Source organism: Lithobates pipiens, unplaced genomic scaffold (assembly GCF_037356315.1).
Source record: "Lithobates pipiens isolate NorthernLeopardFrog02 unplaced genomic scaffold, aLitPip1_a1.2 Scaffold_30, whole genome shotgun sequence".
NCBI lineage: Eukaryota > Metazoa > Chordata > Amphibia > Anura > Ranidae > Lithobates > Lithobates pipiens.
The window spans coordinates 102666385-102687746 of NW_027507791.1; the positions used below are offsets into that span (position 1 = coordinate 102666385).

General features: G+C 40.6%; 1 protein-coding gene across 1 annotated transcript in view; it reads right to left on the reverse strand.

The window, feature by feature from the left end:
• Window positions 1-9796: 9796 nt before the first annotated feature.
• BAZ1A (bromodomain adjacent to zinc finger domain 1A) overlaps window positions 9797-21362 on the reverse strand; it is a 134177-nt gene continuing 122611 nt past the window's right edge. The window contains exons 26-28 of the mRNA XM_077464706.1: window positions 17413-17558; window positions 13426-13513; window positions 9797-10813 (exon numbers count right to left, since the gene is read on the reverse strand). Coding sequence (XP_077320832.1) covers window positions 10623-10813; window positions 13426-13513; window positions 17413-17558 — 425 coding nt within the window. The 3' untranslated portion in view covers window positions 9797-10622. The remainder of the gene's footprint in view (window positions 10814-13425; window positions 13514-17412; window positions 17559-21362) is intronic.

Below are 21362 nucleotides of genomic sequence, written 5' to 3' on the forward strand. Positions count from 1 at the left end.
TTTTAATGGTATATTTGCACAATATTTATCATCTGCAGTATATTAGGGAACAAAAGACACAGATACTGGTCATTTTTTGCCTGTGTGCACTTTATAGGACATTAAGCACATGTTTTTTGCAAGTTGTATTTTATTTGAAGGAAACTGTTCAGTTTTGATAATTTGCACACATTGATTGACTTAATGTATTTTGGAGCATAGCATTAATAATATATGACAAACAGGATTGAGGAGGCGGGGCTAGCTTTGCTGAGAGGTAGGGCCACATGATAGCAGCTGATAAACAACTGGATTGAGGGGCGGGCCTGGCTCTGGAAACAGGCAGGACCACACCCTTGCCTCTGGTTGACGGTGAAACTTCATCAAGAGATGTCAATGTGGGAGTTCTGTGTAAACAAGCAGCTGTTCCCTTCACCTTTTATTCTGCAGGTATGGACTCTGCAGAGTAACACTTCTCTTATTTTGTATGCTTGGTGTGATTCTCAGTATCTGCCCTTATTTTTTTTGTATGTATAGACTCTGCTGTGCATCTCTTCTCGTTTTCTGTATTCTGGATGTAAGCCACAGTATATGTGTTTTTTATTTTATTTTTTAACTCCACCCTAGCCAGTCCCAAGTCCAAACTGAGAAAGGAGGGTTGTGTGCTGGGATAAAATTAAAACATGCTAGTTGTGCACTGCCACCTATGGGTAGTGAATAATAATAATAATAATGTGATACCAGTAATGTTCAAACGTGATGAAGCTGCTGCTATCACCCAGATCAGTAATGGCGAACCTTGGCACCCCAGATGTTTTGGAACTACATTTCCCATGATGCTTCACTACACTGGAGAGTGCATGAGCATCATGGGAAATGTAGTTCCAAAACATCTGGGGTGCCAAGGTTCGCCATCACTGCTATAAGGCATCTGGGTGGATCACAACGTTACTGTTGGGATCTTTCCACAGTCTGATGTGGCTCTGTGATGTCAGCCAATAGCAATCTTTAGCCTGCTGTTGGCCGATTCTGGGGCACAGGAGAACAGAACCAATTGCTAAAGTATGAACAAAAAAATGTTTTGGCTATACTTAAAATTAATTTATGTTATGTTTGAGTAAGAGTCCATGTGTGGCTTGTCCCAGTTTTTATTTTGGAGTCATTTGATCTAGAAGTGATCAGTCTCTAAACATATGCCTCTATGCTACCAGCCATCTTTAGTAACTTGCACTCTAACTAAAAGGTTATTTGATCAATTATGTCTGCCAACAGGTCCTCTAGCTTTCACGTTATACTAGATTACTAACACAGAAGGCATGGAACCCGGAAGGAAGAACAGGCAAAAATGGATGTGCCCATCAAATCTACTACGTTACAGAGCTGGAGGGTTTCTTTGGCATGTAAGTGCTAGTATGCAGTGCATACTAGCAAATTACAGCATGATCCACCTGGGGACCCTTTAATAAAAAAATAAATAGCAGACCTAACTACCACTTTAACCAAGGCTGTATATATGCAGCAGTGCGACAGTGATCTTTAACCCTCAGCTGCTAAACATTTGTGTACAGCAGGTGCCACTTGTCTGTGCTGTATGCCCCAGTATAGGGACTGTGCTGTAACCAACAGCTCCTGGTCACTACTCACGATCTGAAACAGGTAGGGTGAGCTTTTGATCATGTAATCACTGCAATCATGAATCACAGTGATAACATGACTGGGAAACCCATGTAATGCCACTTGCATTAGGAATGTATAAAAAAAATAAATGCCTGCTGCTGATGGCTGGAAAGGGTTAAAGTAATACACCTATACTAAACTACACTGTCAAAAAAGTACCTATTCCCAGGTTTCTCCAGCCTGGTCATGTCATCTCCCAGTGCAGGCTATAGGTAAGAAAGAGAGCGATCCACAATAGCTGAATGCCTGTGCAGTGACAGCACCCATAGACTTACTATGGGCGATCCACTGTCAGCTCACCCTCCTCTCCCCTGAAGCCGCTGCTAGCTGAGAGAGAAGAGCCGATCACGTGACTAAACTGGAGCATGCCGTGAATAGGCAAGTACCGGCATATGCATCTTCCATTTACAGGGTAGTTAGTATAGGTTAGAAGGGGTGTAGGTGGAGTTTTAAGCTTAGTTAGTATTAGCCAAGGATTCTACTTATCCACTTAAGCCCCAGACCAATTTGCAGCCAAAGGACCAGGCCCCTTTTTGCGATTCGGCACTGCGTCGCTTTAACTGACAATTGCGCGGTCTCGCGATGTGGCTCCCAAACAAAATTGGCGTCTTTTTTCCCCCCCAAATAGAGCTTTATTTTGGTGGTATTTGATCACCTCTGCGGTTCTTATTTTTTGCGCTATAAACAAAAATAGAGCGACAATTTTGAAAAAAATGCAATATTTTTTACTTTTTGCTATAATATCCCCAAAAAATATATATAAAAACGTTTTTTTCCTCAGTTTAGGCCGATACGTATTCTTCTACATATTTTTGGTAAAAAAAAAAATCGTAATGAAAGATTATTGATTGGTTTGCGCAAAAGTTATAGCGTTTACAAAATAGGGGATAGTTTTATAGCATTTTTATAAATTTTTTTTTTTTTTTTTTACTAGTAATGGCGGTGATCCGTGATTTTTATTGTGACTGCGACATTATGGCGGACACATCGGACATTTTTGGGACCATTGTCATTAATACAACAATCATTGCTATTTAAATGCATTGATTCCTGTGTAAATGACACTGGCAGTGAAGGGGTTAACCACTAGGGGGGCAGTGTAGTGTTATGTATGACGTTATGTGGTTTTTTTTTTTTTATTGTAGGGGGCGTGGCCTGGCATGTGACATCACTGATCGTCCTTCCCTATAAAAGGGAAGAGACGATCGGTGACAGCCACACAGGGAAGCACGGGGAGAGGTTGGTTTACACAGACCTCTCCTCGTTCTTCAGCTCTGTGACCCGATCGTGGGACACCAGCGGTGATCGGGTCCACTGGTCCCACGGCCACAGAGCACAGGACCAGGTCGGGAGCACGCCGCCGGCTAATACCTATACTAACTACCCTGTAAGGAAGATGCATATACTTGCCTATTCTCAGGACTCTCTGGTTTAGTCAAGCCCACCGTAATGTCATCCTATAGCAACATCTGGCCACTAAGAGGGTGGAGTTTGTCACTAGGGGATTTAGAGAGAGGGGATGGGCGTTTAGTAAAAATATCCAAACTGGCTTCAGTAAAGGATCGAAGGAAACCATGGTCAGATCTTGGCTGGCTGTGCCCCCTCCCACCCACAACCCTTCTCCACTTCTGATGCTGTGGAGACCGGTTTTTAATTCTACAACAGGAAAGGGGAAAAAGGCACCAATAGACATCTTATGCCGCATACACACGACCGAATTGTCCAGCGGACTAAATCCGCCGGACCACATTACGCCAGACAATTCGATCATGTGTGGGCTCCAGCGGACTTTTTCATCGTAAAGTCCGGCGGACTTAGAAAGTAGTTTTGACTCAAAATTTGTCCACCGGACTTGGCTTTCAGCGGACAATCCGTTCGTCAGTGTGCTAGTCCGGCGGACTAAGAATGACGCATGCTCAGAAGCAAGTACGAGAAGGAAGCTATTGACTACTGAACTTCCTTTTTCTAGTCCCGTCGTACGTGCTGTACATCACTGCGTTAGAAATCGTTGGATTTTCGAAGTGCCCGTGTGTGGCCAAGTCCGTTAGTTAGAAAGTCCGGTGGATTGTTTGCCGGACTAAGTCCGCAGGACAATTCAGTTGTGTGTGTACGCGGCATTAGGGTGCCTTTTTCCCTTTGCTTCTAATTATCCTAGAATACATGCCCCCAAGTTGATTTAATGGTGTTGTGTTTACAGACGCCGACTCTGCTGAGTATCTTACACACAGGACCCTTATCAGAGCTCTGTGTGTGGGGCTAAAATGAGGACACAGAATGAGGAGCAGAGGGCATAGCTGGCAAAGAGTCAATTTATTCCATTCTATATTTCTGAATGATCTATTTTGTTAATAGAAAAACATGGTAAGTATGTAAAAGGGAAAAACAAAAGCGAGTTGGGTGCTGGGAGAGCAAACCAGCAATGTAAAAAACAGACATTCACCCCTATACTTCAAGCTGTCACAGCAGGGCTTGGGAACAATTTTCAATCTTCAAGCGTTTAGTTTTATTTATTTATTTTAACTCTGCCATGGCTGGTCCCAAGCCTGTGCTGCAAAATGAGGAGGGTTGGGTGCTGGGAGAGCAAACCAGTCCTGTAAAAAAACATTTGCCACTATATTTCATCACGGCAGGGCGTTGGAAACAATTTTAAACCTTTCAGTGTTTTTTTTTTTGGTTTTTAAACCGTCATGGCTGGTAGCAAGTCTGTGCTGCGAAAAGAGGAGGGTTGGGTGCTGGAAGAGCAAACCAGCACTGTAAAAAACATTTGTCTTTATATTTCAAGCCAACACAGTGGGGTGTTGGGAACAATTTTCAATTCTTTAGTTTTTTTTTTTTTTAACTATGTCATGGCCAGTCCCAAGCCCATGCTGCAAAGAGAGGAGAGTTGGATGCATGTGTTACATGAGGGAACGCTTAAAGCAGATGCAAACCCTCACATATACCCAGTGAAATGAACAGCCTCAGATGATACTCAGAGATAAAACAAATCTCCCTACATAAATGTTACATGTATCTCTGTCTTCACCTTTATATACTATTTAGAAAGTGCACATCCTGTTAGAAAGGTCTCTTCCTGGTTCCCTTGTAGGAGTGGATTGCTAGACACGAGACAGCTGATTGGAGGAAAGGCAACCCCCCACCACACACCCACACAGCTTGACTGTGAATAGTTTAACTGACTGCTAATTTATAGAAACCTCTCCTGACACACACTTATGGGTGCCGTCTCAGAGAGCAGGACATAGGGCTTTGAAGTAGTGGTGCAACAAAATTTTGGCCGCCAAAAATTATCAGCCGAAAGAAAAAAAAATGCAGATAATGTAACCCGAAAAGGGGGCAGGGTCTGCCCCAGGTGCCGTCCATTGCGGAGGTGTCATCCTGGCATGCCCCATCCCTCCCTCCTCCTCTCAGAGCGGTGATCTCCAACTGCCACGGAGCTTAATTGCACGGACCACAGTAAAGATTTCCCACCTCCTGTGCCAAACTGATCCAATGGTGGGACCTTACTGCGGCCCAGGCAATTCAAATCCAGCTCAGTGACACATGGATATCGCCGCTCTGATTCAGGCACATGCGGGCTGCATCTGACGGGCACTGGTGAGGCTGCATTGATCTTTTATATCATGTCTCTGACCATCTCCTGTACCATGTCTACTAGAGGTGCACTGAATAGAAATTTTGCTAATACTAATAGCAGTGTGTTCAAGTAAGAAATTTCCAGACATGAAACAAGAGATGGTTAGAGACTACCTTTTTCTTGACCTTTCTTGCACTAAAGGTGCCAATAATGGCCAAAAATAAATTCATATTAATTTAAATTTATGTATTTAATTTAAAAGTCAAATATAATGATATATAAAAATATAAATATTTTTTAAAAACTGTCATTTTCAGTTTTCGGCACTAAAATTTCCATTTCGGTACACCCTACTTTGAAACGAGATAAGAACGCTGCAGATATATTTGCCCAGCTCAAATTTCAAGAATCGGGTTTACACCCACTTTAAGTCAAGGGATTATGCAAAAAAAAATTTTTTCTTAAAAGGAATCTGAACACAGTTATAAGGAATACAGTGGTTTTGTGTAGGTTACGTTATAATCAGAACCAAAAATATAAAAATGTATACGATTTAATCAGATAAATATAAAAACGTGCACATGAATATAATGTATTCATTTAACAAGCTGCCAGGTGGAGCTTCAGACTTCTTACCCCATCTCCAGCATTGCAGTACATATTTGAAAATAGCCAGTTAAGAAAAACCAACAATGCACAGTGACATTTACACCCACACAAGTGAAGGAAGAGTCTGAACACTGACTCTCCCCCCTTCATGATCTCAACAGCTGGCTGAGGTTTAAGAGGAAGCCTGAAAGAAATCAACCCATAGTGCTCAGAGAATCCTTTGTCATCAGGGCCAGCGCTACCACTAGGCAGCCGCCTAGTGTGCAGCCACAGCCCCCATCCCGGTGAAGCCCCAGGCCTATACTGACCTCTCCTGGTCGCTGAGGGTCACGTTCAGCGTCGGCTGTCCCTGGAACACATCCTCTGCAGGTGCCTCAATCCTCCAATATGTCCGGCTGAGCTCCCCGCTGTCACACCTCCTCGCAGTAATACAAGAACAGCGCCAGCCCCAAGTCTCCTTTGCTCCAGCCTGTCCCTCTGGTGTGGCCTGTGAGTACAGCGGAGGCGGTGCTCGGAGGAGATCATGGGAGCATTGGGAAAGGTGCAGAGATTATTAGCTGACCTCCCGGCAGGGTACACCACAGAGCGGCCTGATGGCGCTGGCGGGGACTTTTAAACAATACTGCCCACCCAGTGCTGAGATAGTTGATGAAGCCATGGAGAGGTAAGGAGGAGGATGGATCCCCTGCTTTACATCGTACTGTGTATGTAGGGAATGGGATGGGAATGTGAGTAGTGCAGGAAGTAGTAATGAGGTAGGTCAGTGTCTGTGGACAGGTAGGTCAGTGTCGGAGGTTAGGTAGGTCACATGTTACATGGGCAGGGCAAAGGAGGTGGGGTCAGGGATGGAGCCAAGGGGCAGCAAAATTAGGTTTCGCCTAGGTTGTCAAAAATCCTTGCATCAGCCCTATTGATCATGGAAAAGCATCTAGATTTGATTAGTTGAACATCTGGTATGTAAAATCATACTTTCCTGCATAGCCTTCGTGGTGTGCAAGTTTGCCAAGTTATAAGCCTGCGGTCATCCAGACTTTAAAATCACTTTGTAGGTTTTAAACAATTTGAAAACGCTAATCTGTGGCCTGTAATAAATGGATTTATAATATAGTATGGACCAGTAAGACTGTTTTGTACACAGTACTCTCTGCTCTAAATTGAAAACATTTTAAACTTTCAATAGAAAAGCTGTTATGTTACAGAGAGCATCTAGCAAGGCTGTAGAGTGCCAGTTACCTTATATGGAAGTAGGTTTCATATCTTATGATCGCTAAAGCCACTGCACATGCTCAGAAGGAGGAAAGCTTATAGGTTAGACTCCTGAGAAAGATATTGCAACATGCATGTTACATGTCTCTCCTGCCACTTGTGCAGTGCCAGACCATAAATACAAGTATTAAGACACACAGTCAGTGATTCTATTCACTAGGGATTGTCGCTGTCCATTGCTTGTTGGCCCTAACAATTGGTTTTAATTGCTTTGCTGGCACTATACCGTCTTGTCTAGTAATGTGTCATGTGCAACCTCCTTGTCTCCCAGAGATTGCAAGCAAACAAAAAAGGATTTCCTTTATACTGAACAGGGGAATTAAAGCCAAAGTCCATACAAAGAATGTCTGTCAAAATGGGAAGATAATCAGTGAAAGTCCCCAACACACCCACTGTTCAATAAGCATTTATTTGTTACAGAAAGACATAGTACAGCATAAATTTCCGTAGAAAATAAAAGCGGTTATTGACCAGTTTGGTGTGCTAGTAGCGTTCGCGGATTATTGGCTCTGTTGAGATCAGTGCCATCCATTGGCTATTACACAGAGTGCACCAGGTAACCATCTCTTCCAAGTGTGTCAGAAATTGGTACAAAAACATGACCAATTTACACTTCCAACTACCATAAAAAAAAAAAAAAATAAAAGTCTGCTAATATATGTCAGGTTTCATTTGAGAACTTTTTCCGCTTTTAATGTGACCTATAAACTGTACAACTCAGTTGAAATACAAACTGAATTTTTTTTAAAGTTTTTGAGTAAAAATAAAATAACGCGGTTGCATAAGTGTGCATGTAGCTGTATTCAGAATTAAGCAATTACATTCAAAACACATGTTAATTAGAAGCCAGTGCACACCTGCCATCATTTAAAGTGCATCTGAATAACTCCAAATGAAGCTAAGCTGTTCTAATAGGTCTTTCCCAACAGTTGCATCGTAAAGCAAAAGCCATGGTCTGCAGAGAGCTTCCAAAGCATCAGAGGAATCTCATTGTTAAAAGGAATCGGTCATGAGAAGGGTACAAAAGAATTTCCACGGCATTACATATACCATGGAACACAGTGAAAATAATCATCAAGCAGAAAATATGGCACAATAGTGACATTACCAAGAACTGGATGTCCCTCCAAAATTTATTAAAAGACTAAAAGAAAACTGGTCAGGGAGGCTGCCAAGAGGCCTACAGCAACATGAAAGGAACTGCAGGAATAGCTAGCAAGTACTGTGACAACAATCTCCCATATTCTTCATATGTCTGAGTTATGGGGTAGAGTGGCAAGAAGGAAGCCTTTTCTTATGAAGAAAAACATGCAGGCCTGGCTACATTTTCCAAAAAACACATCTGACGTTTCCCAAAAGCATGTGGGAAGATGTGTTATGGTCTGATGAAAGCATAGTTGAACTTTTTGGCCATAATTACAAAAGATGTGTGGCGCAAAAGATCACCATACCCACAGTGAAGCATGGTGGTTGCATCATCGTGCTTTGGTTTCTCTTCAGCTGGAACAGGGGCTTTAGTCAACGTAGAGGGAATTATGAACCGTTTCAAATACCAGTCAATATTGGCACAAAACCTTCAGGCTTCTGCTAGAAAGCTGAACATGAAAAGAAATTTCATCTTTCAGCATGACAATGTCCCAAAGCATACATCCAAATAAAAAAAGCAATGGCTTCACCAGAAGATGATGATCAGGGTGAAATGAAGAGGGCTGTGCACTGGAGATGCCCACAATCTGACAGATTTGGAGTGTTTTTACAAAGAAGAGTGGGCAAATATTGCCAAGTCAAGATGTGACATGCTGATACACTCATACCCAAAAAGACTGCGTGCAGTAATAAAAACAAAAGGTGCTTCAACAAAGTTTAAGCGTGCACAATTCTGCAGCCATAATTTTATTTTTTTCCCTCCACCTAAAAGATTTCAGTTTGTGGATCAATTGAGTTGTACAATTTATAGCACATTAAAGGTGGAAAATATTCCAAAATTATTTCTCTTCATTTAATTTTTTTTAAATCACAGTAACCTGACATTTTAACAGGGGCGTGTAGACTTTTTATATCCACTGTATATCCTCCTCTGCCCCCCTATTGAGTGCCTGCATAGCAAGCCGCTTGGTATGGGGGGACTTGTGTGCGCTCACTCCCGCTGTGTGTGACCCCATGACACACAGAACAAGGCTCACCCCCCTCCTCACTGGCTATGATTGATGGCAGCGGGAGCCAATGACTGCCACTGCCGTGTCTGAGCCAAATAAGGAGGGAGAGAGCTGGGAGAGCAGCTGTTCTCGTGCACATGACTGGATTGGGAACAGGTAAGTATTAACCTTTAGCCTTTACCACTTTAAGCAAAACAGGTCACTTCCCTGCCAAAAGTCTGACTGGACAATGAAGGAGCAGCATCAGACTAAGTTCTACTCTCTGCTCCCCCCACCCTGTCAGTGCATGTGTGTGCCAGCACACCTGATTGGCTCCTGGTACTACCTGCACTTCTAGTCAGAGGTTTACAAGAAGCAGTTTTCATCTTTAACAAACCACAAAAATATCTTAAATCAAGCACCCATTTTGAATAGAATTATGTAACACTTTTATTTCTTTTCACACAGGAAACTAAAAGTGGAAAAAAAAAAAAGAAAAGAGAAGATGATGTAATTGTGTAAGCTTCCGTCTCATGAAAAAAAGTAGAAACTGTTTTTTGTTTTAAAGACATGGAAAACATTTTACTTAACAAATACTTTAACTTCAGGTACAAAAGTTCCATAAATACAAGCCAAAAAAATTCACAAGTTTCTTGGAATACTAAATAAATATCTAGAATAGTCAAAATACTCTCGGTGCTTGAATTCACCCCACAAAAATATACCCCAATGAATTTACTCAAGTAGTGTTGTTTGGGGTAACTACACTCAACTATATTTTTTTAATGGTAGTTATTTTTTCTGGTCTTTCTCTGGTTCTCAAAGAAGCTAGCCCTTATTGTAAAGCCAAGTAAAGGTCTCACGCTTGCTGCTGCATTCTTCATCATTAAAAATAAAACAAAATGAGAATTCATATGAATGAATGAAAATTTGCTGTAGAGACATCTGTGCCAAAGAGATGATATTCTGGTGGGGGTGATTCAACCTGCTTGCATCCACCCAAAACTGAAATGTCAGTTTTAGCCTAGACATTTTTCGCCCAGCTATCAACAAGAAAAAACAACTAAACTCAAAAAAAAAAAAAGAAGACAGCTCAACAGTAGTTAAACAGTTGTAATTCTGATATACATATACAGTATATATACTTATATAAAATACACATACGTGGTTGGACCCCAATTAGCAGTTATTTTCTGCAATCACCCTGAGTGCTATGTGGTGTAGGAAATCAGTGCTTGGTCATTAGAAGACGGCTGGACTTATTGCTTTACGTGGATGAGTAATGGTTGGTAATTCAGTTCAGCAGGATATTTTTTCTGGAAACAGAAACTGCAAACCATGACTCCACAAAGTCTCACTGATCAAAAAAACGGAGAGCATCAGATGCACGACTTTTTGATGGGTCCAGAAGGAATGATCGGCTTGCTAAAAGGAACTTCTAAGCCCAGTTTCTGAGCCTCGTTGACGAAAAAGGATTGCAGCCGGAGTCCTGCATTGGCCTCATTGCTGTCAGGTTGGTTATATTCAAAGCAGTTGGAGAACATTAACTGAACATCTTCTATAAATTCAGCTGAAACAGATACAAATCGCATGTCAGAAGAGAGACCTAGAGACTTTAAAGGCTAAAATAAAAATGATCTTTTATGGGAAATCTAAAGCAAAAACCATTTAGTGCCATTTTTGCAGCAACATTTTCTACTACACAAGTTGTCCAGTGAAAGGAGGAACTTTAATAAAATTGGCACCTGCATCACAGCAAAATCAAGAGTAATTAGATGCACCCTGGAAAATTGTGGTCATAGGATAACTAGCACCAGTTCTGAGAAGCAACTGAGAAGGCAGCAAGAAAAAAAAAAAAAAAACAGCCAAGTAGCATCTTAGATGAACTATCAGTTTTTGGTAGATTTCACTTCCTAAAGTGGAGTACACACTATAAGAAAATCCAATGAACGTTCGCTGTTCTCGTACGACAAAGGCTTTTTTTTTTTTTTTCGTTTCTGACCTTGCGCAGTCTATCAGATTTTTCTTGTATGAAAACGATACACATTAAATCAAAAATAGCTCGGTTCTGTTCCCGTATGAGAAAAAGTTTGGAGGTTGCACCTTCGGGAATTTTCGTAAGAAAATTTGGCATCATCTGTCGAAAGAGGTGTACACACTATATGAAAATTCTTTGGACGAAAAGGTTTTCATGATTTTCTTATAGTGTATATGAGCCTTTATACTTTAACCACTTCAATACAGGCCACTGTTAACCCCTTCCTGCCCAGGTCAATTTTCAATGCTGTCCCACTTTGAATGACAATTGCGTGGTCATGCGACACTGTACCCAAACAATTATTCTTTTTTCCCCCCACAAATAGAGCTTTCTGGTGGTATTTGATCACCACTAGCTTTTTTATTTTTTACGCTACAAATAAAAAAAAAAAATAAAAAAAAAAGGAGACCGAAAATTTTGGGGAAAAAAAAAACAAACAAAAAACACGTTTTGTTTGTTATAAAATTGTGTAAATAAGTAGATTTAATCCTTCACTGATTGGCACAGATGAGGTGGCACTAATATGCAGCACTGATTGGCATCGCTGATGGGTCTGCACTGATAATCAATACACTCATCATTAGCGCAGACCAGCCCCCCCGTCAGGAAGGAGAGCCGCTGAGCTTTTTATTTCAGAGCTTTCCAGACTTTCCAAGAAATCCTAATGTTTACTGCTCACTTGTTGACTGCCACTGTCCAACTGAAAATCCACAAGGCCCTTTTCACATAGGCAGTCCCGTCTATTTTCGGACTCCATGATCCATGTGTTTACATGGATCAAAATGGACAGCAACACATGCATATTGGTGGGCATATGGAAGTGGACTTGTGTCCACCTAGATCTACCCACCTCAAAATCCGCTGGACCAAAACATAAAAAGTTTGCATTTGGGTCAGCTTTTACCCAGAAATGGGTGATTATAGGTGTACGCAAGTATATTTACATGCTCCCACCCATAGAGATCACATTTCCATAAGTAAAAACCTGAAAAAAAAAAAAAAAAAAAAAAAAAGACACTAAACGTCGCAAGAGTGGCATCCGTTCTGTTTTACTCCAATTCAGCGGGGGATCTGTTCATGGATCCCTTGTTAACCGGCACAAATGTCACCCATTTGAAAGGGCCCTATGGGTTCAATAAAGCAGGTTTTTTTGACCAGACCATTTTTTTTGACCAGACCATTTTTGTGCGTTACGGCACAGCGTCGCATTAACTGACAATAGCGTGGGTATGCGATGTTGTACCCAAACAAAATTGATGTCTTTTTCCCCCACTCAGAGCTTTCTTCTGGTGGTATTTGATCACTTCTGCGGTTTTTATTTTTGCGCTATAAGCAAAAAGGGATAATTAAAAAAAAATAAAAAAAAATGGCATAATACATATCCAAAAAAATAAATAAAAAAATATGAATACATTTTATATATATATATATATATAAGTTTAGGCCGATATATATTCTTCTATATCTTTTTTTTTTTTTGCCAAAAATAATGCAATAGGCGTATATTGATTGGTTTGCGCAAAAGCTATAGCCTCTACAAAATAGAGGATAGATTTATGGCATTTTTATTATGTTTATTTTTTTACTAGTAATGGTGGTGATCTGTGATTTTTAGCAGGACTGCGATTGCAGCAGTCAGATCGGACACTTTTTGGGACCATTGACATTTATACAGCGATCAGTGCTATAAATAGTCACTAATTATTGTATAAATGTCACTGGCAGGGAAGGGGTTAACACTAGGGGGCGATCAAGGAGTTAACTGTGTTCCCTCATGTGTGTTCTAACTGCAGGGTGGATGGGCTGCCAGGGACATGACAGAGATCACTGTTCCCGTCACTGGGAACAGTAGATCTTTGTCATGTCACCTGTCAGAATGGGGAATCGCCTGGTTTACAAAGGCAGTTCCCCCTGTTCTGCCTCTGTAATAGGCGATTGCAGGTTGCCGGTGGACAGAGTCCGCCCGACCCATGGGCACGTTCCCACAGCGTGCGCCTGCCATCACGAGCCGCCGTACAGCTACTACGATTTGCGTAGGAGAGCCTACTTGCCATCATAACGATGGCAGCTGGTAAGCAACTAATTAAAACTAAATAGTTAAGGAACTAATTCAAGACATTTAACTGATCTATCACGTTACTTACTTGCAGAACTGTATTCACATTTGTTCACCTTCTCGCGGATTATATTTAAGGCAATGGGTTTCTGGATAACGTCAAAATAATCTGGAACCTAGAAAAAAATAAAAAAAAAAAAATATTCTGTTTGAAAAAAATTCTCTTTGAGAAATCAGGACAATTTCAGACGCAAATGAAAAAGCTATCCTGCACAAAAGCAAAAAAATAAAGAGACGGCAATAGAATCAAAACAAATTATTTTGCTGTATCTAGATTTTTTACTTGCACATAACTTTATGTTTGACGGATACCGTTATCTCCAAAGTTTTCGCCCTCCCTGGCCAACCGCTATATGGGGTGGTGGGAGAGGACCCGCATCTTTTAACATGATAGCCACCGTCACATGGACACATCATTTTTCTGTCACTATATTGATGACCTGCTTTTAATCATATCAGACGACAAAGTTGATTTCAATGTATGGCTCCACTATCTGAACGATAATAATCTCAATCTGAGGTTCACTGGACACCTTCAGGTGGTTTCCATTGAATTTCGATGTACAGCTGTTGGGTAGGAATGGTGCTGTAGTCACTGAACTACACAGGAAACCCACAGCCGGTAAAGCTTCTTGAGAGCTGATTCTGGTCATCCGGGACACACCATCATAGGAGTCCTGGTTGGACAGTTCTTAAGACTCAAAACGCCTGTGTAGTGAGGTGGCGGATTTTCCTAAGGAAGCAGACGACATGGCTCACAGATTTAGGGATAGAGGATATCCTGAAAAAGTTCTCAGAGCCTCTCATGTGGCTAGTGAAGTCCCTAGAAACACACCATCAGATAGAAACCCAGGGTCTCGCACTGATAGGAGACATTCCCCTTTGTGGGAGATGTTCCAGTATTTTCCACACCATACAGTACTGAATTTGACAAGATTAAAAATACAGTTACTAAATATTTACCTATTCTCTTTAATGACCCTGCATACAGTAACATTTTCTCAAAAGGTATTAGGGCAACTACACATGCGGCATGAGGGGATCCGACTATTGTCGCCACATCAAAAGTTCGTCTGTTCAAGTGTCACTGGTGGAAATTTTGAGATTTCATCAATTATCAATACCAAGCTTTTGATCTAGGTCATTACATGTGAACTATGCTGCATACAATATGTAGGTCGCATAACACGCTGGTTGAAAGATCGGCTTGACGATCACTTGTAGGGCACTGAGAAAAACAAGTCCACTAATGTAGCCAAACACTGGAATCTGGTCCATAATAAGGATACTGCTAGTCTGTCAATACAAGGCATTGAAAACAACAAAGAACCCTCTTGTGGGAGGGCTAGAGGGCAATGACTCCAGAAAAAAGCGTATGCAAAAAATAGATAGGTTACATATGTAATAGTATAAACTGTAAAATAGACAGCATATGTGATATCAAGCATTAACAAAATTATATTAGATATGACATGTTATTCACAAAGATCTAAAAAAACTATTTATGTAAAGTGAATAAGCATTGTCAGCTATGTAGTTTTCTAACATTGTTGGCTTTTTAGTAGCAATGATGTCTTTTGAAGTTTTGTCTTTTCCTGTTCTATTGCTTTGCTTTAATGGCTGTGCCTGCCTTCTCACTTTCACCCACTAGATGGGGTCTGAATTGAGGCATCCCCGTGGCAGTCATCCAGCACACAGGGGACGTCGGATGACTGTCATCATGCCAGCCTCTGATCACTTGGTTGCCATGTGACCAGTCGTTTCCGGCCGCTATGGCACCAACATGTGCTGGTGGGTGGATGACGCAGGTCTCCTTCGCCCTGCGTAGGGTGTGGCTCCACCCTTGGTGGGTGGGGCTCAGGTGCATCATGAACTCAGCCTTCTTTGCCAAGCGCATCACGACCACGCGCCTGGGAATGTGTGGTGGGGGCTCGCAGCGGAGACTCCTGACTTAAACCCTTCTAAAAAAAAGGTCTGAAAGAGATAAACTTGTTCAGTCCCGGGATAGATGTGGCGTTTAGACGGATCATCCATTTCTGCTCATTTTGGAGCAGAATTTTATTCCAAGCACTGCCATGTGTTCCCGGGTGAATCCAATCCAGGATCAAAAATGATGATATGCTGGGAAAAGAACCCCCCATGCCCAGCAGCGACATGTCTCCCCAGAGGGAGATAAAGGTTGCATGTTTTCATGGCATGAATGTGTCTGTAGGCCCGTTGACAGAACTGCATTTTAGTTTTGCCTATAGAAACAGGAGCACTCACAGAGAAGTAGATATACCAAACCCTCTGTTTTACAGTTGTACTCCCTCCTTTATCCATACAAATATCCCAGATGTGACATATGATCAGTAGACTAATGTGTTATATATATATATATATATATATATATATCTTGTCTGGAAATACTACCTTTGTTTTACTATGTATATATTCTTTACTTATTGTTTTTCTTTACGAATTGTAGATACCATATAATAATCATACCACTTTCTCCTGATGAAGAGGAATAACGCATGACCTTGAAACGCGTTGAGTATCACTGTCTATTTATACATGCATGATGTAAAATTAGTTGGTTTTTTTTGGATCTCATTGTGAACATGTCATATCTAATATAATTTTGTTAATGGTCAACATAGCATATGCTGTGTCTATTTTATTTTGTACTAATAAATTTGTAACCTTTTATCCATCTATTTTTGCATACTTTTTTTTCTGGAGTCATTGCCCTCTAAAGTCCTGCAAGAGGTTTCTTTGTCGTTTTCTATTTCTTACATTAGGGATGTGGGCAATGCCTCCTATAACCCACCAGAATTGAACAAATTTATCTATAATAAAAGGCAGTGTTCTTGATATTCACCCTACATACCAGAATCCCAGCAGAGTTAAATATTAGGTGGGATGTTTCCCACTATTATGATTAGGTTAATGGTTGTTAGCTTTGTTTGACTGATGTCCTAACCTTTGCTCTTAGGGTAACAGTACCATCCACCGGTCTTAGGTTATATATTCATCATGGTTATCCCTAAATTCTGATATTAGCATAGGTATATAGTTAACAGTGACCCCCCTGCTATGAGGGCCACGACACCTAAGACCGATATAGGACGCCTTCTCTAGCGGACGATATATAACTCATGGATTTATGCCATTTGGGTGAAACCTTTCAACACTATGTATTCACCCAGTCATATATGCTAGTTTTGTGGCCCCTACATGCATTTTTATTCCTGTCTTCGAAATTTCAGTTGATGTGGACACGGATGGGTCATGAAGAATTAACTTATTCATGGATGAATGTATCTACACACATTTATCAAACATATCGGCCGAGCTCATCGATTCAATTGTTTTAAATTTATCAGACGATCTTATTGGATGGACTCATTCAATTGTTTCCAATATAGGATATAGATCAGGCATAATTTTGTTGGCATATTCGTTAGTATTTTTTTGTTGGTATCTGTTGATACATACATATATATTTCTTTTGCCACATTTTTTGACTAACATTGGAATAATTGTCATGTATCCTCTGTGCCCATTATAACGATTGAAAGTATGGGGTCCCTGACAACACGAATCTTCAGATGGTCTTATGCTTTCCCCCCCCAACCCTTAGGTATCCTAACCATTTTCTACTCTGTTTTGTTTGGTTGTTTTCAATATTCATGTATATCAACACATGCAGTCATTTTTTATGTACATATGTTTGCAGGGCTGGTCTTTGGTTTTGAGAGTCCTCTTTTCCTAATTCGACGTTTCTACTTTTTTCCTTTGCTCATTCATGCTGCCTACTTCAAATTAATAGTTACATTATATTGTTCTCATTTATTGGACATATTAAATCATTCAAATTATTAATTTAAAAGGAAGAAAAATAAGACGGCAATAAAAAAAAAAAAAAAAAAAAAAAAAAAAAGAATCAAACTGAATTTCAGAGTCAATCTGACAGGTAACTGGTAGTGCTATATAAAAGTATAGCCATGACAACACATCCCTTTTAGATTACCTGGGCTTTGGAAACCAGTCTCATGAAAGGCCAGCTGTCATCGTGCCTCACCAAATCTACCACCAACTGTTCACAAGCAGATAACTCGTGCACACCTTGATGTCGACCAGAGCTTCTCCTGTTTCCTTGATCGCTTGTAGAGATTTCTGGGAGGCAAGCAAAAATATCCTGTTAATAAAAGCTGCAAAGGTATTTCCTAGAGCATCTCACTATTTAGATATGACCTGCACAAGGTTTTACCGTGTGTTGCAGTAGTCGCACACCGTTTACCAGAGGGGAAGGGAAACCTAACTGACTGACACAGCACAAATGAGTCTAATGAAGTCTGTGGGGAAAAAGGGGTATGTTCTCCTGTCTTTCATTGAATCTCCAGCTCTATATATGAGCATGCGAGTCAGAGGAGCTCACATTTTCGAAGCTGGTCTTTTGGCAAAGATGTCGACAGGGGTCTCCTCTACTCTACTAAAATTTCCAGCACTAGTTTATGCCCCACTATGAGAAAGTTACCCTGGTATAGGGACTTGCAAGTATTCTACAATGAGCCTTCGACAGACACCCTAAGGAACACCTGCACGGAGATAACATTCAGGCTGACATTGTAGATAATAGGAATCAAAACAGAACTGCTACCCATAGTGACCAATCAGGTTTACTCTTTTAATGTCCCATAAAATTAAACAAGTGATGTGACTGATGACCACGGAAACAACTTTCATTTCTTCCCAGTTTCTTTCCTCTAATATTAAACGGCCTCCCTAACACAAGTGTTAAAAATAAACAGTAGCTGCTCATATTCCCTCTATTTTAAAAATGTATATTACAATGGTGGCTAAGACACTGCTCCTTTTTGGTCTTTTTCACTTAGACAACTTTCCTGTTTTCTGTTGCTGGCCTCTCAAAAAACAAACAAAAAAACAAAACCAAAAACAAACAACCTTATATAACATGACAGCCACAAAATTAGCATTTAGCAATGGTAACTACCATATTTCTCTACAAATTGCCAAACCGCTTAACTCAAAACTGAAACATTGATTTAAAGGTTACCAGCCAAAAGGTGTGTAAAACTGATGCATGCACTCCACAGGGGAAAACCTGCCAAGTTCTTCTTTAAAGAAAGTGGCAAACAACACTAGGGGGAATTAAAAGAAGGTTCTATTTGGTGATCACAGTGCAAATACAGCAACATTCAGTGGCCAAGAACACTTCTACGAATCAATGTGCTTACTCATGCCAAGTTTTTTTATTTGATACTGTAGCTGCATTTACCTTGTGTTTACCCAATAAGCCATTCTGATGAGCAATATCTGTGAGTGTGAATCTTTGACTTCAAGAAGCATGTCACTTTCTTATACAGGAGAGACTGCAATGGCAGTTAACATCTGAAAATAAAATCCAGAGCCTCATCTGCTGCTATAACAGAGCAGATATGTAAAAGATAGGGAATTCATCATTGTTTTACAAGCGGAGAGGTGACCATTTGAAATCAAAAGAGGGTTTAAAGTAAACCTGTCATGAAAGAAATGCAAGACTGCAACTATGGACCTTCTGTGAATATTAGTGACTTCACTGTCATGACAGCTTACTGGCATCAATATTGTGTGACTATTGACTAAAACAAGTGTGCAGAACCAGAAAGTGCGACAAAAGTATTTCTCTGTTTGATCCATGTGTCATGTCTCCACCAATAGTAGAAACTACTCTTGGTGGAGGCACGGCACTGTAGAGTTTTTATTTTTCGTTGAAGGATTGAATGAAGTCTGAGGATCACTACACTTTGGAATCACATTTATTTTTCTCTGAGGACTTTACTGTTTATGATTCATATGATTCTTATTTGAGTCATTAAGATTTATGGACGCGGATCTTAATTCACATGGGTGTTTGTATATAAAATGTATTTGAAGCTCTGCATTTTTAGGTTTTTTAGATTTTAGGGTCTATTATATACACTATATTACCAAAAGTATTGGGACGCTTGCCTTTACACGCACATGAACTTTAATGGCATCCCAGTCTTAGTCCATAGGGTTCAATATTGAGTTGGCCCACCCTTTGCAGCTTCAACAGCTTCCACTAGGTTCAAGACCATCCATGGGAATGTTTGAGCATTCTTCCAGAAGCACATTTGTGAGGTCAGGAACGGATGTAAACGAGAAGGCCTGACTTGCAGTCTCCACTCTAATGCATCACAAAGGTGTTCTATCGGGTTGGGGGCTGGACCTTGCTTTGTGCACTGGCGCTGTCATATTGAAACGGGAAGGGGCATCCCCAAACTGTTCGCACAAAGTTGGGAGCATGAAATTGTCCAAAATGTCTTGGTATGCTGGCACCTTAAGAGTTCCCTTCACTGGAACCAAGGGGCCAAGCCCAAACCCTAAAAAACAATCCCACCCCATAATCCTCCTCCACCAAATGATTTGGACCAGTGCACAAAGCAAGATCCATAAAGACATGGATGAGCGAGTTTGGGGTGGAGGAACTTGACTGGCCTGCACTGCAGTACTGACCTCAACCTGATATAACACCTTTGGGATGAATTTGAGTAGAGACCGCAAGCCAGGGCTTCTAGTCAAAATCAGTGCCTGACCTCACAAATGCGCTTCTGGAAGAATTTACTGCAGGGGCAATACAATGCTTCATGCAACAAGTTTGTATCCTCAACCATTTCCAGTATCCCCTATAATCAATATCTTAGGCTAAAACGCAACTGTACCAATCCCTAAATTTGCAAAGGGAAGTATTACAAGTAGCTTACAACAGACAGGTTACAGTAAATACTGTCTCAAGATGGCGTACATCTGGGTCAAAAACAGCGATAGATCTCAAATCAGGTGAAAATGCAGAGTGGTCCATCTAACAACAGATTATTAGATTCACGGGCCAACATCACACTGTATGCCAGATTTTGAATACTGTTATCTATCTATAGTGGTATCTAGTAAAGGCCGACAACAGGCTGACACAGTATTCAAACACATAGGCCAGCTGCCTGAAATTACCTTTAGGAGATCTAAATGTCTTTAAAAGGATCAATTGGTGCAAAGTCATTAGGTTTACAAGGTGGTAGATTAACTACTCCCACGGAAAAAGGGCACCTCTCCCTGTGGTTGGTGCTGTTTCTGTTTTCTTTTGTGTACTGACACCATTACTTTACCGAATATGGTTGCTTACACACCAAAATTCTTTGCCAATTGCCAGACTGTGGGTGTTGTATACCTTATGCAATGTGACTGTAGTGCGTTTTATGTTGGAAAGACTAAGTGTGCCTTCTTTCAATGCATCCAAGACTGTTTCACTTGTATCGAAAAAGCGACCCAAAATACCCATTAGACAATGTGGGACTGTACCACAATTTTGAATGATCCCATATTAATTTTTTCACATTAGAACAGGCACCCATCCATAAAAGGAGAGGAGACGTTGACGTATCCTACAACGCAAAATTAAATGGGTTTTTACGTTACAGGCCACTAAACCTCCAGGACTAAAAAAATCTTTAAGTTTCAAGTCCTACCTGTAATCTCCATCCTAAATATTCAATATTTTCTATCATTTAGCTTCAATGCTTCAGCCAGGTGCAGAATCTTACAATTTTAGCCACTACTAATTTTAAGTGACTATATCCTAATAAAACATTTTTTAATTCCAATATTTTTTTCTATACAAATGTTGTGTCTCCAACTGAACGATTTCTATGTTCTTTGTTTCATCTGTCGACAGGCCATATTAACAGGTAGATACTTATATTTCTTGGATGCTCACAATTGCTGGTTTACCTTCACTGCGAAACACTTACATCTTTAGTTATGCAAGAAAACTTCATGCTAAAAAGCCCTATGTAATTTACTTTTACTTTTCAGTTATCCTTTTATCCTGGCCTACTGGGAGGGACACCATCTCTCCTCCCTTCTCCCAGGCACATTGGACACTAATTTTTATTTGAAAAA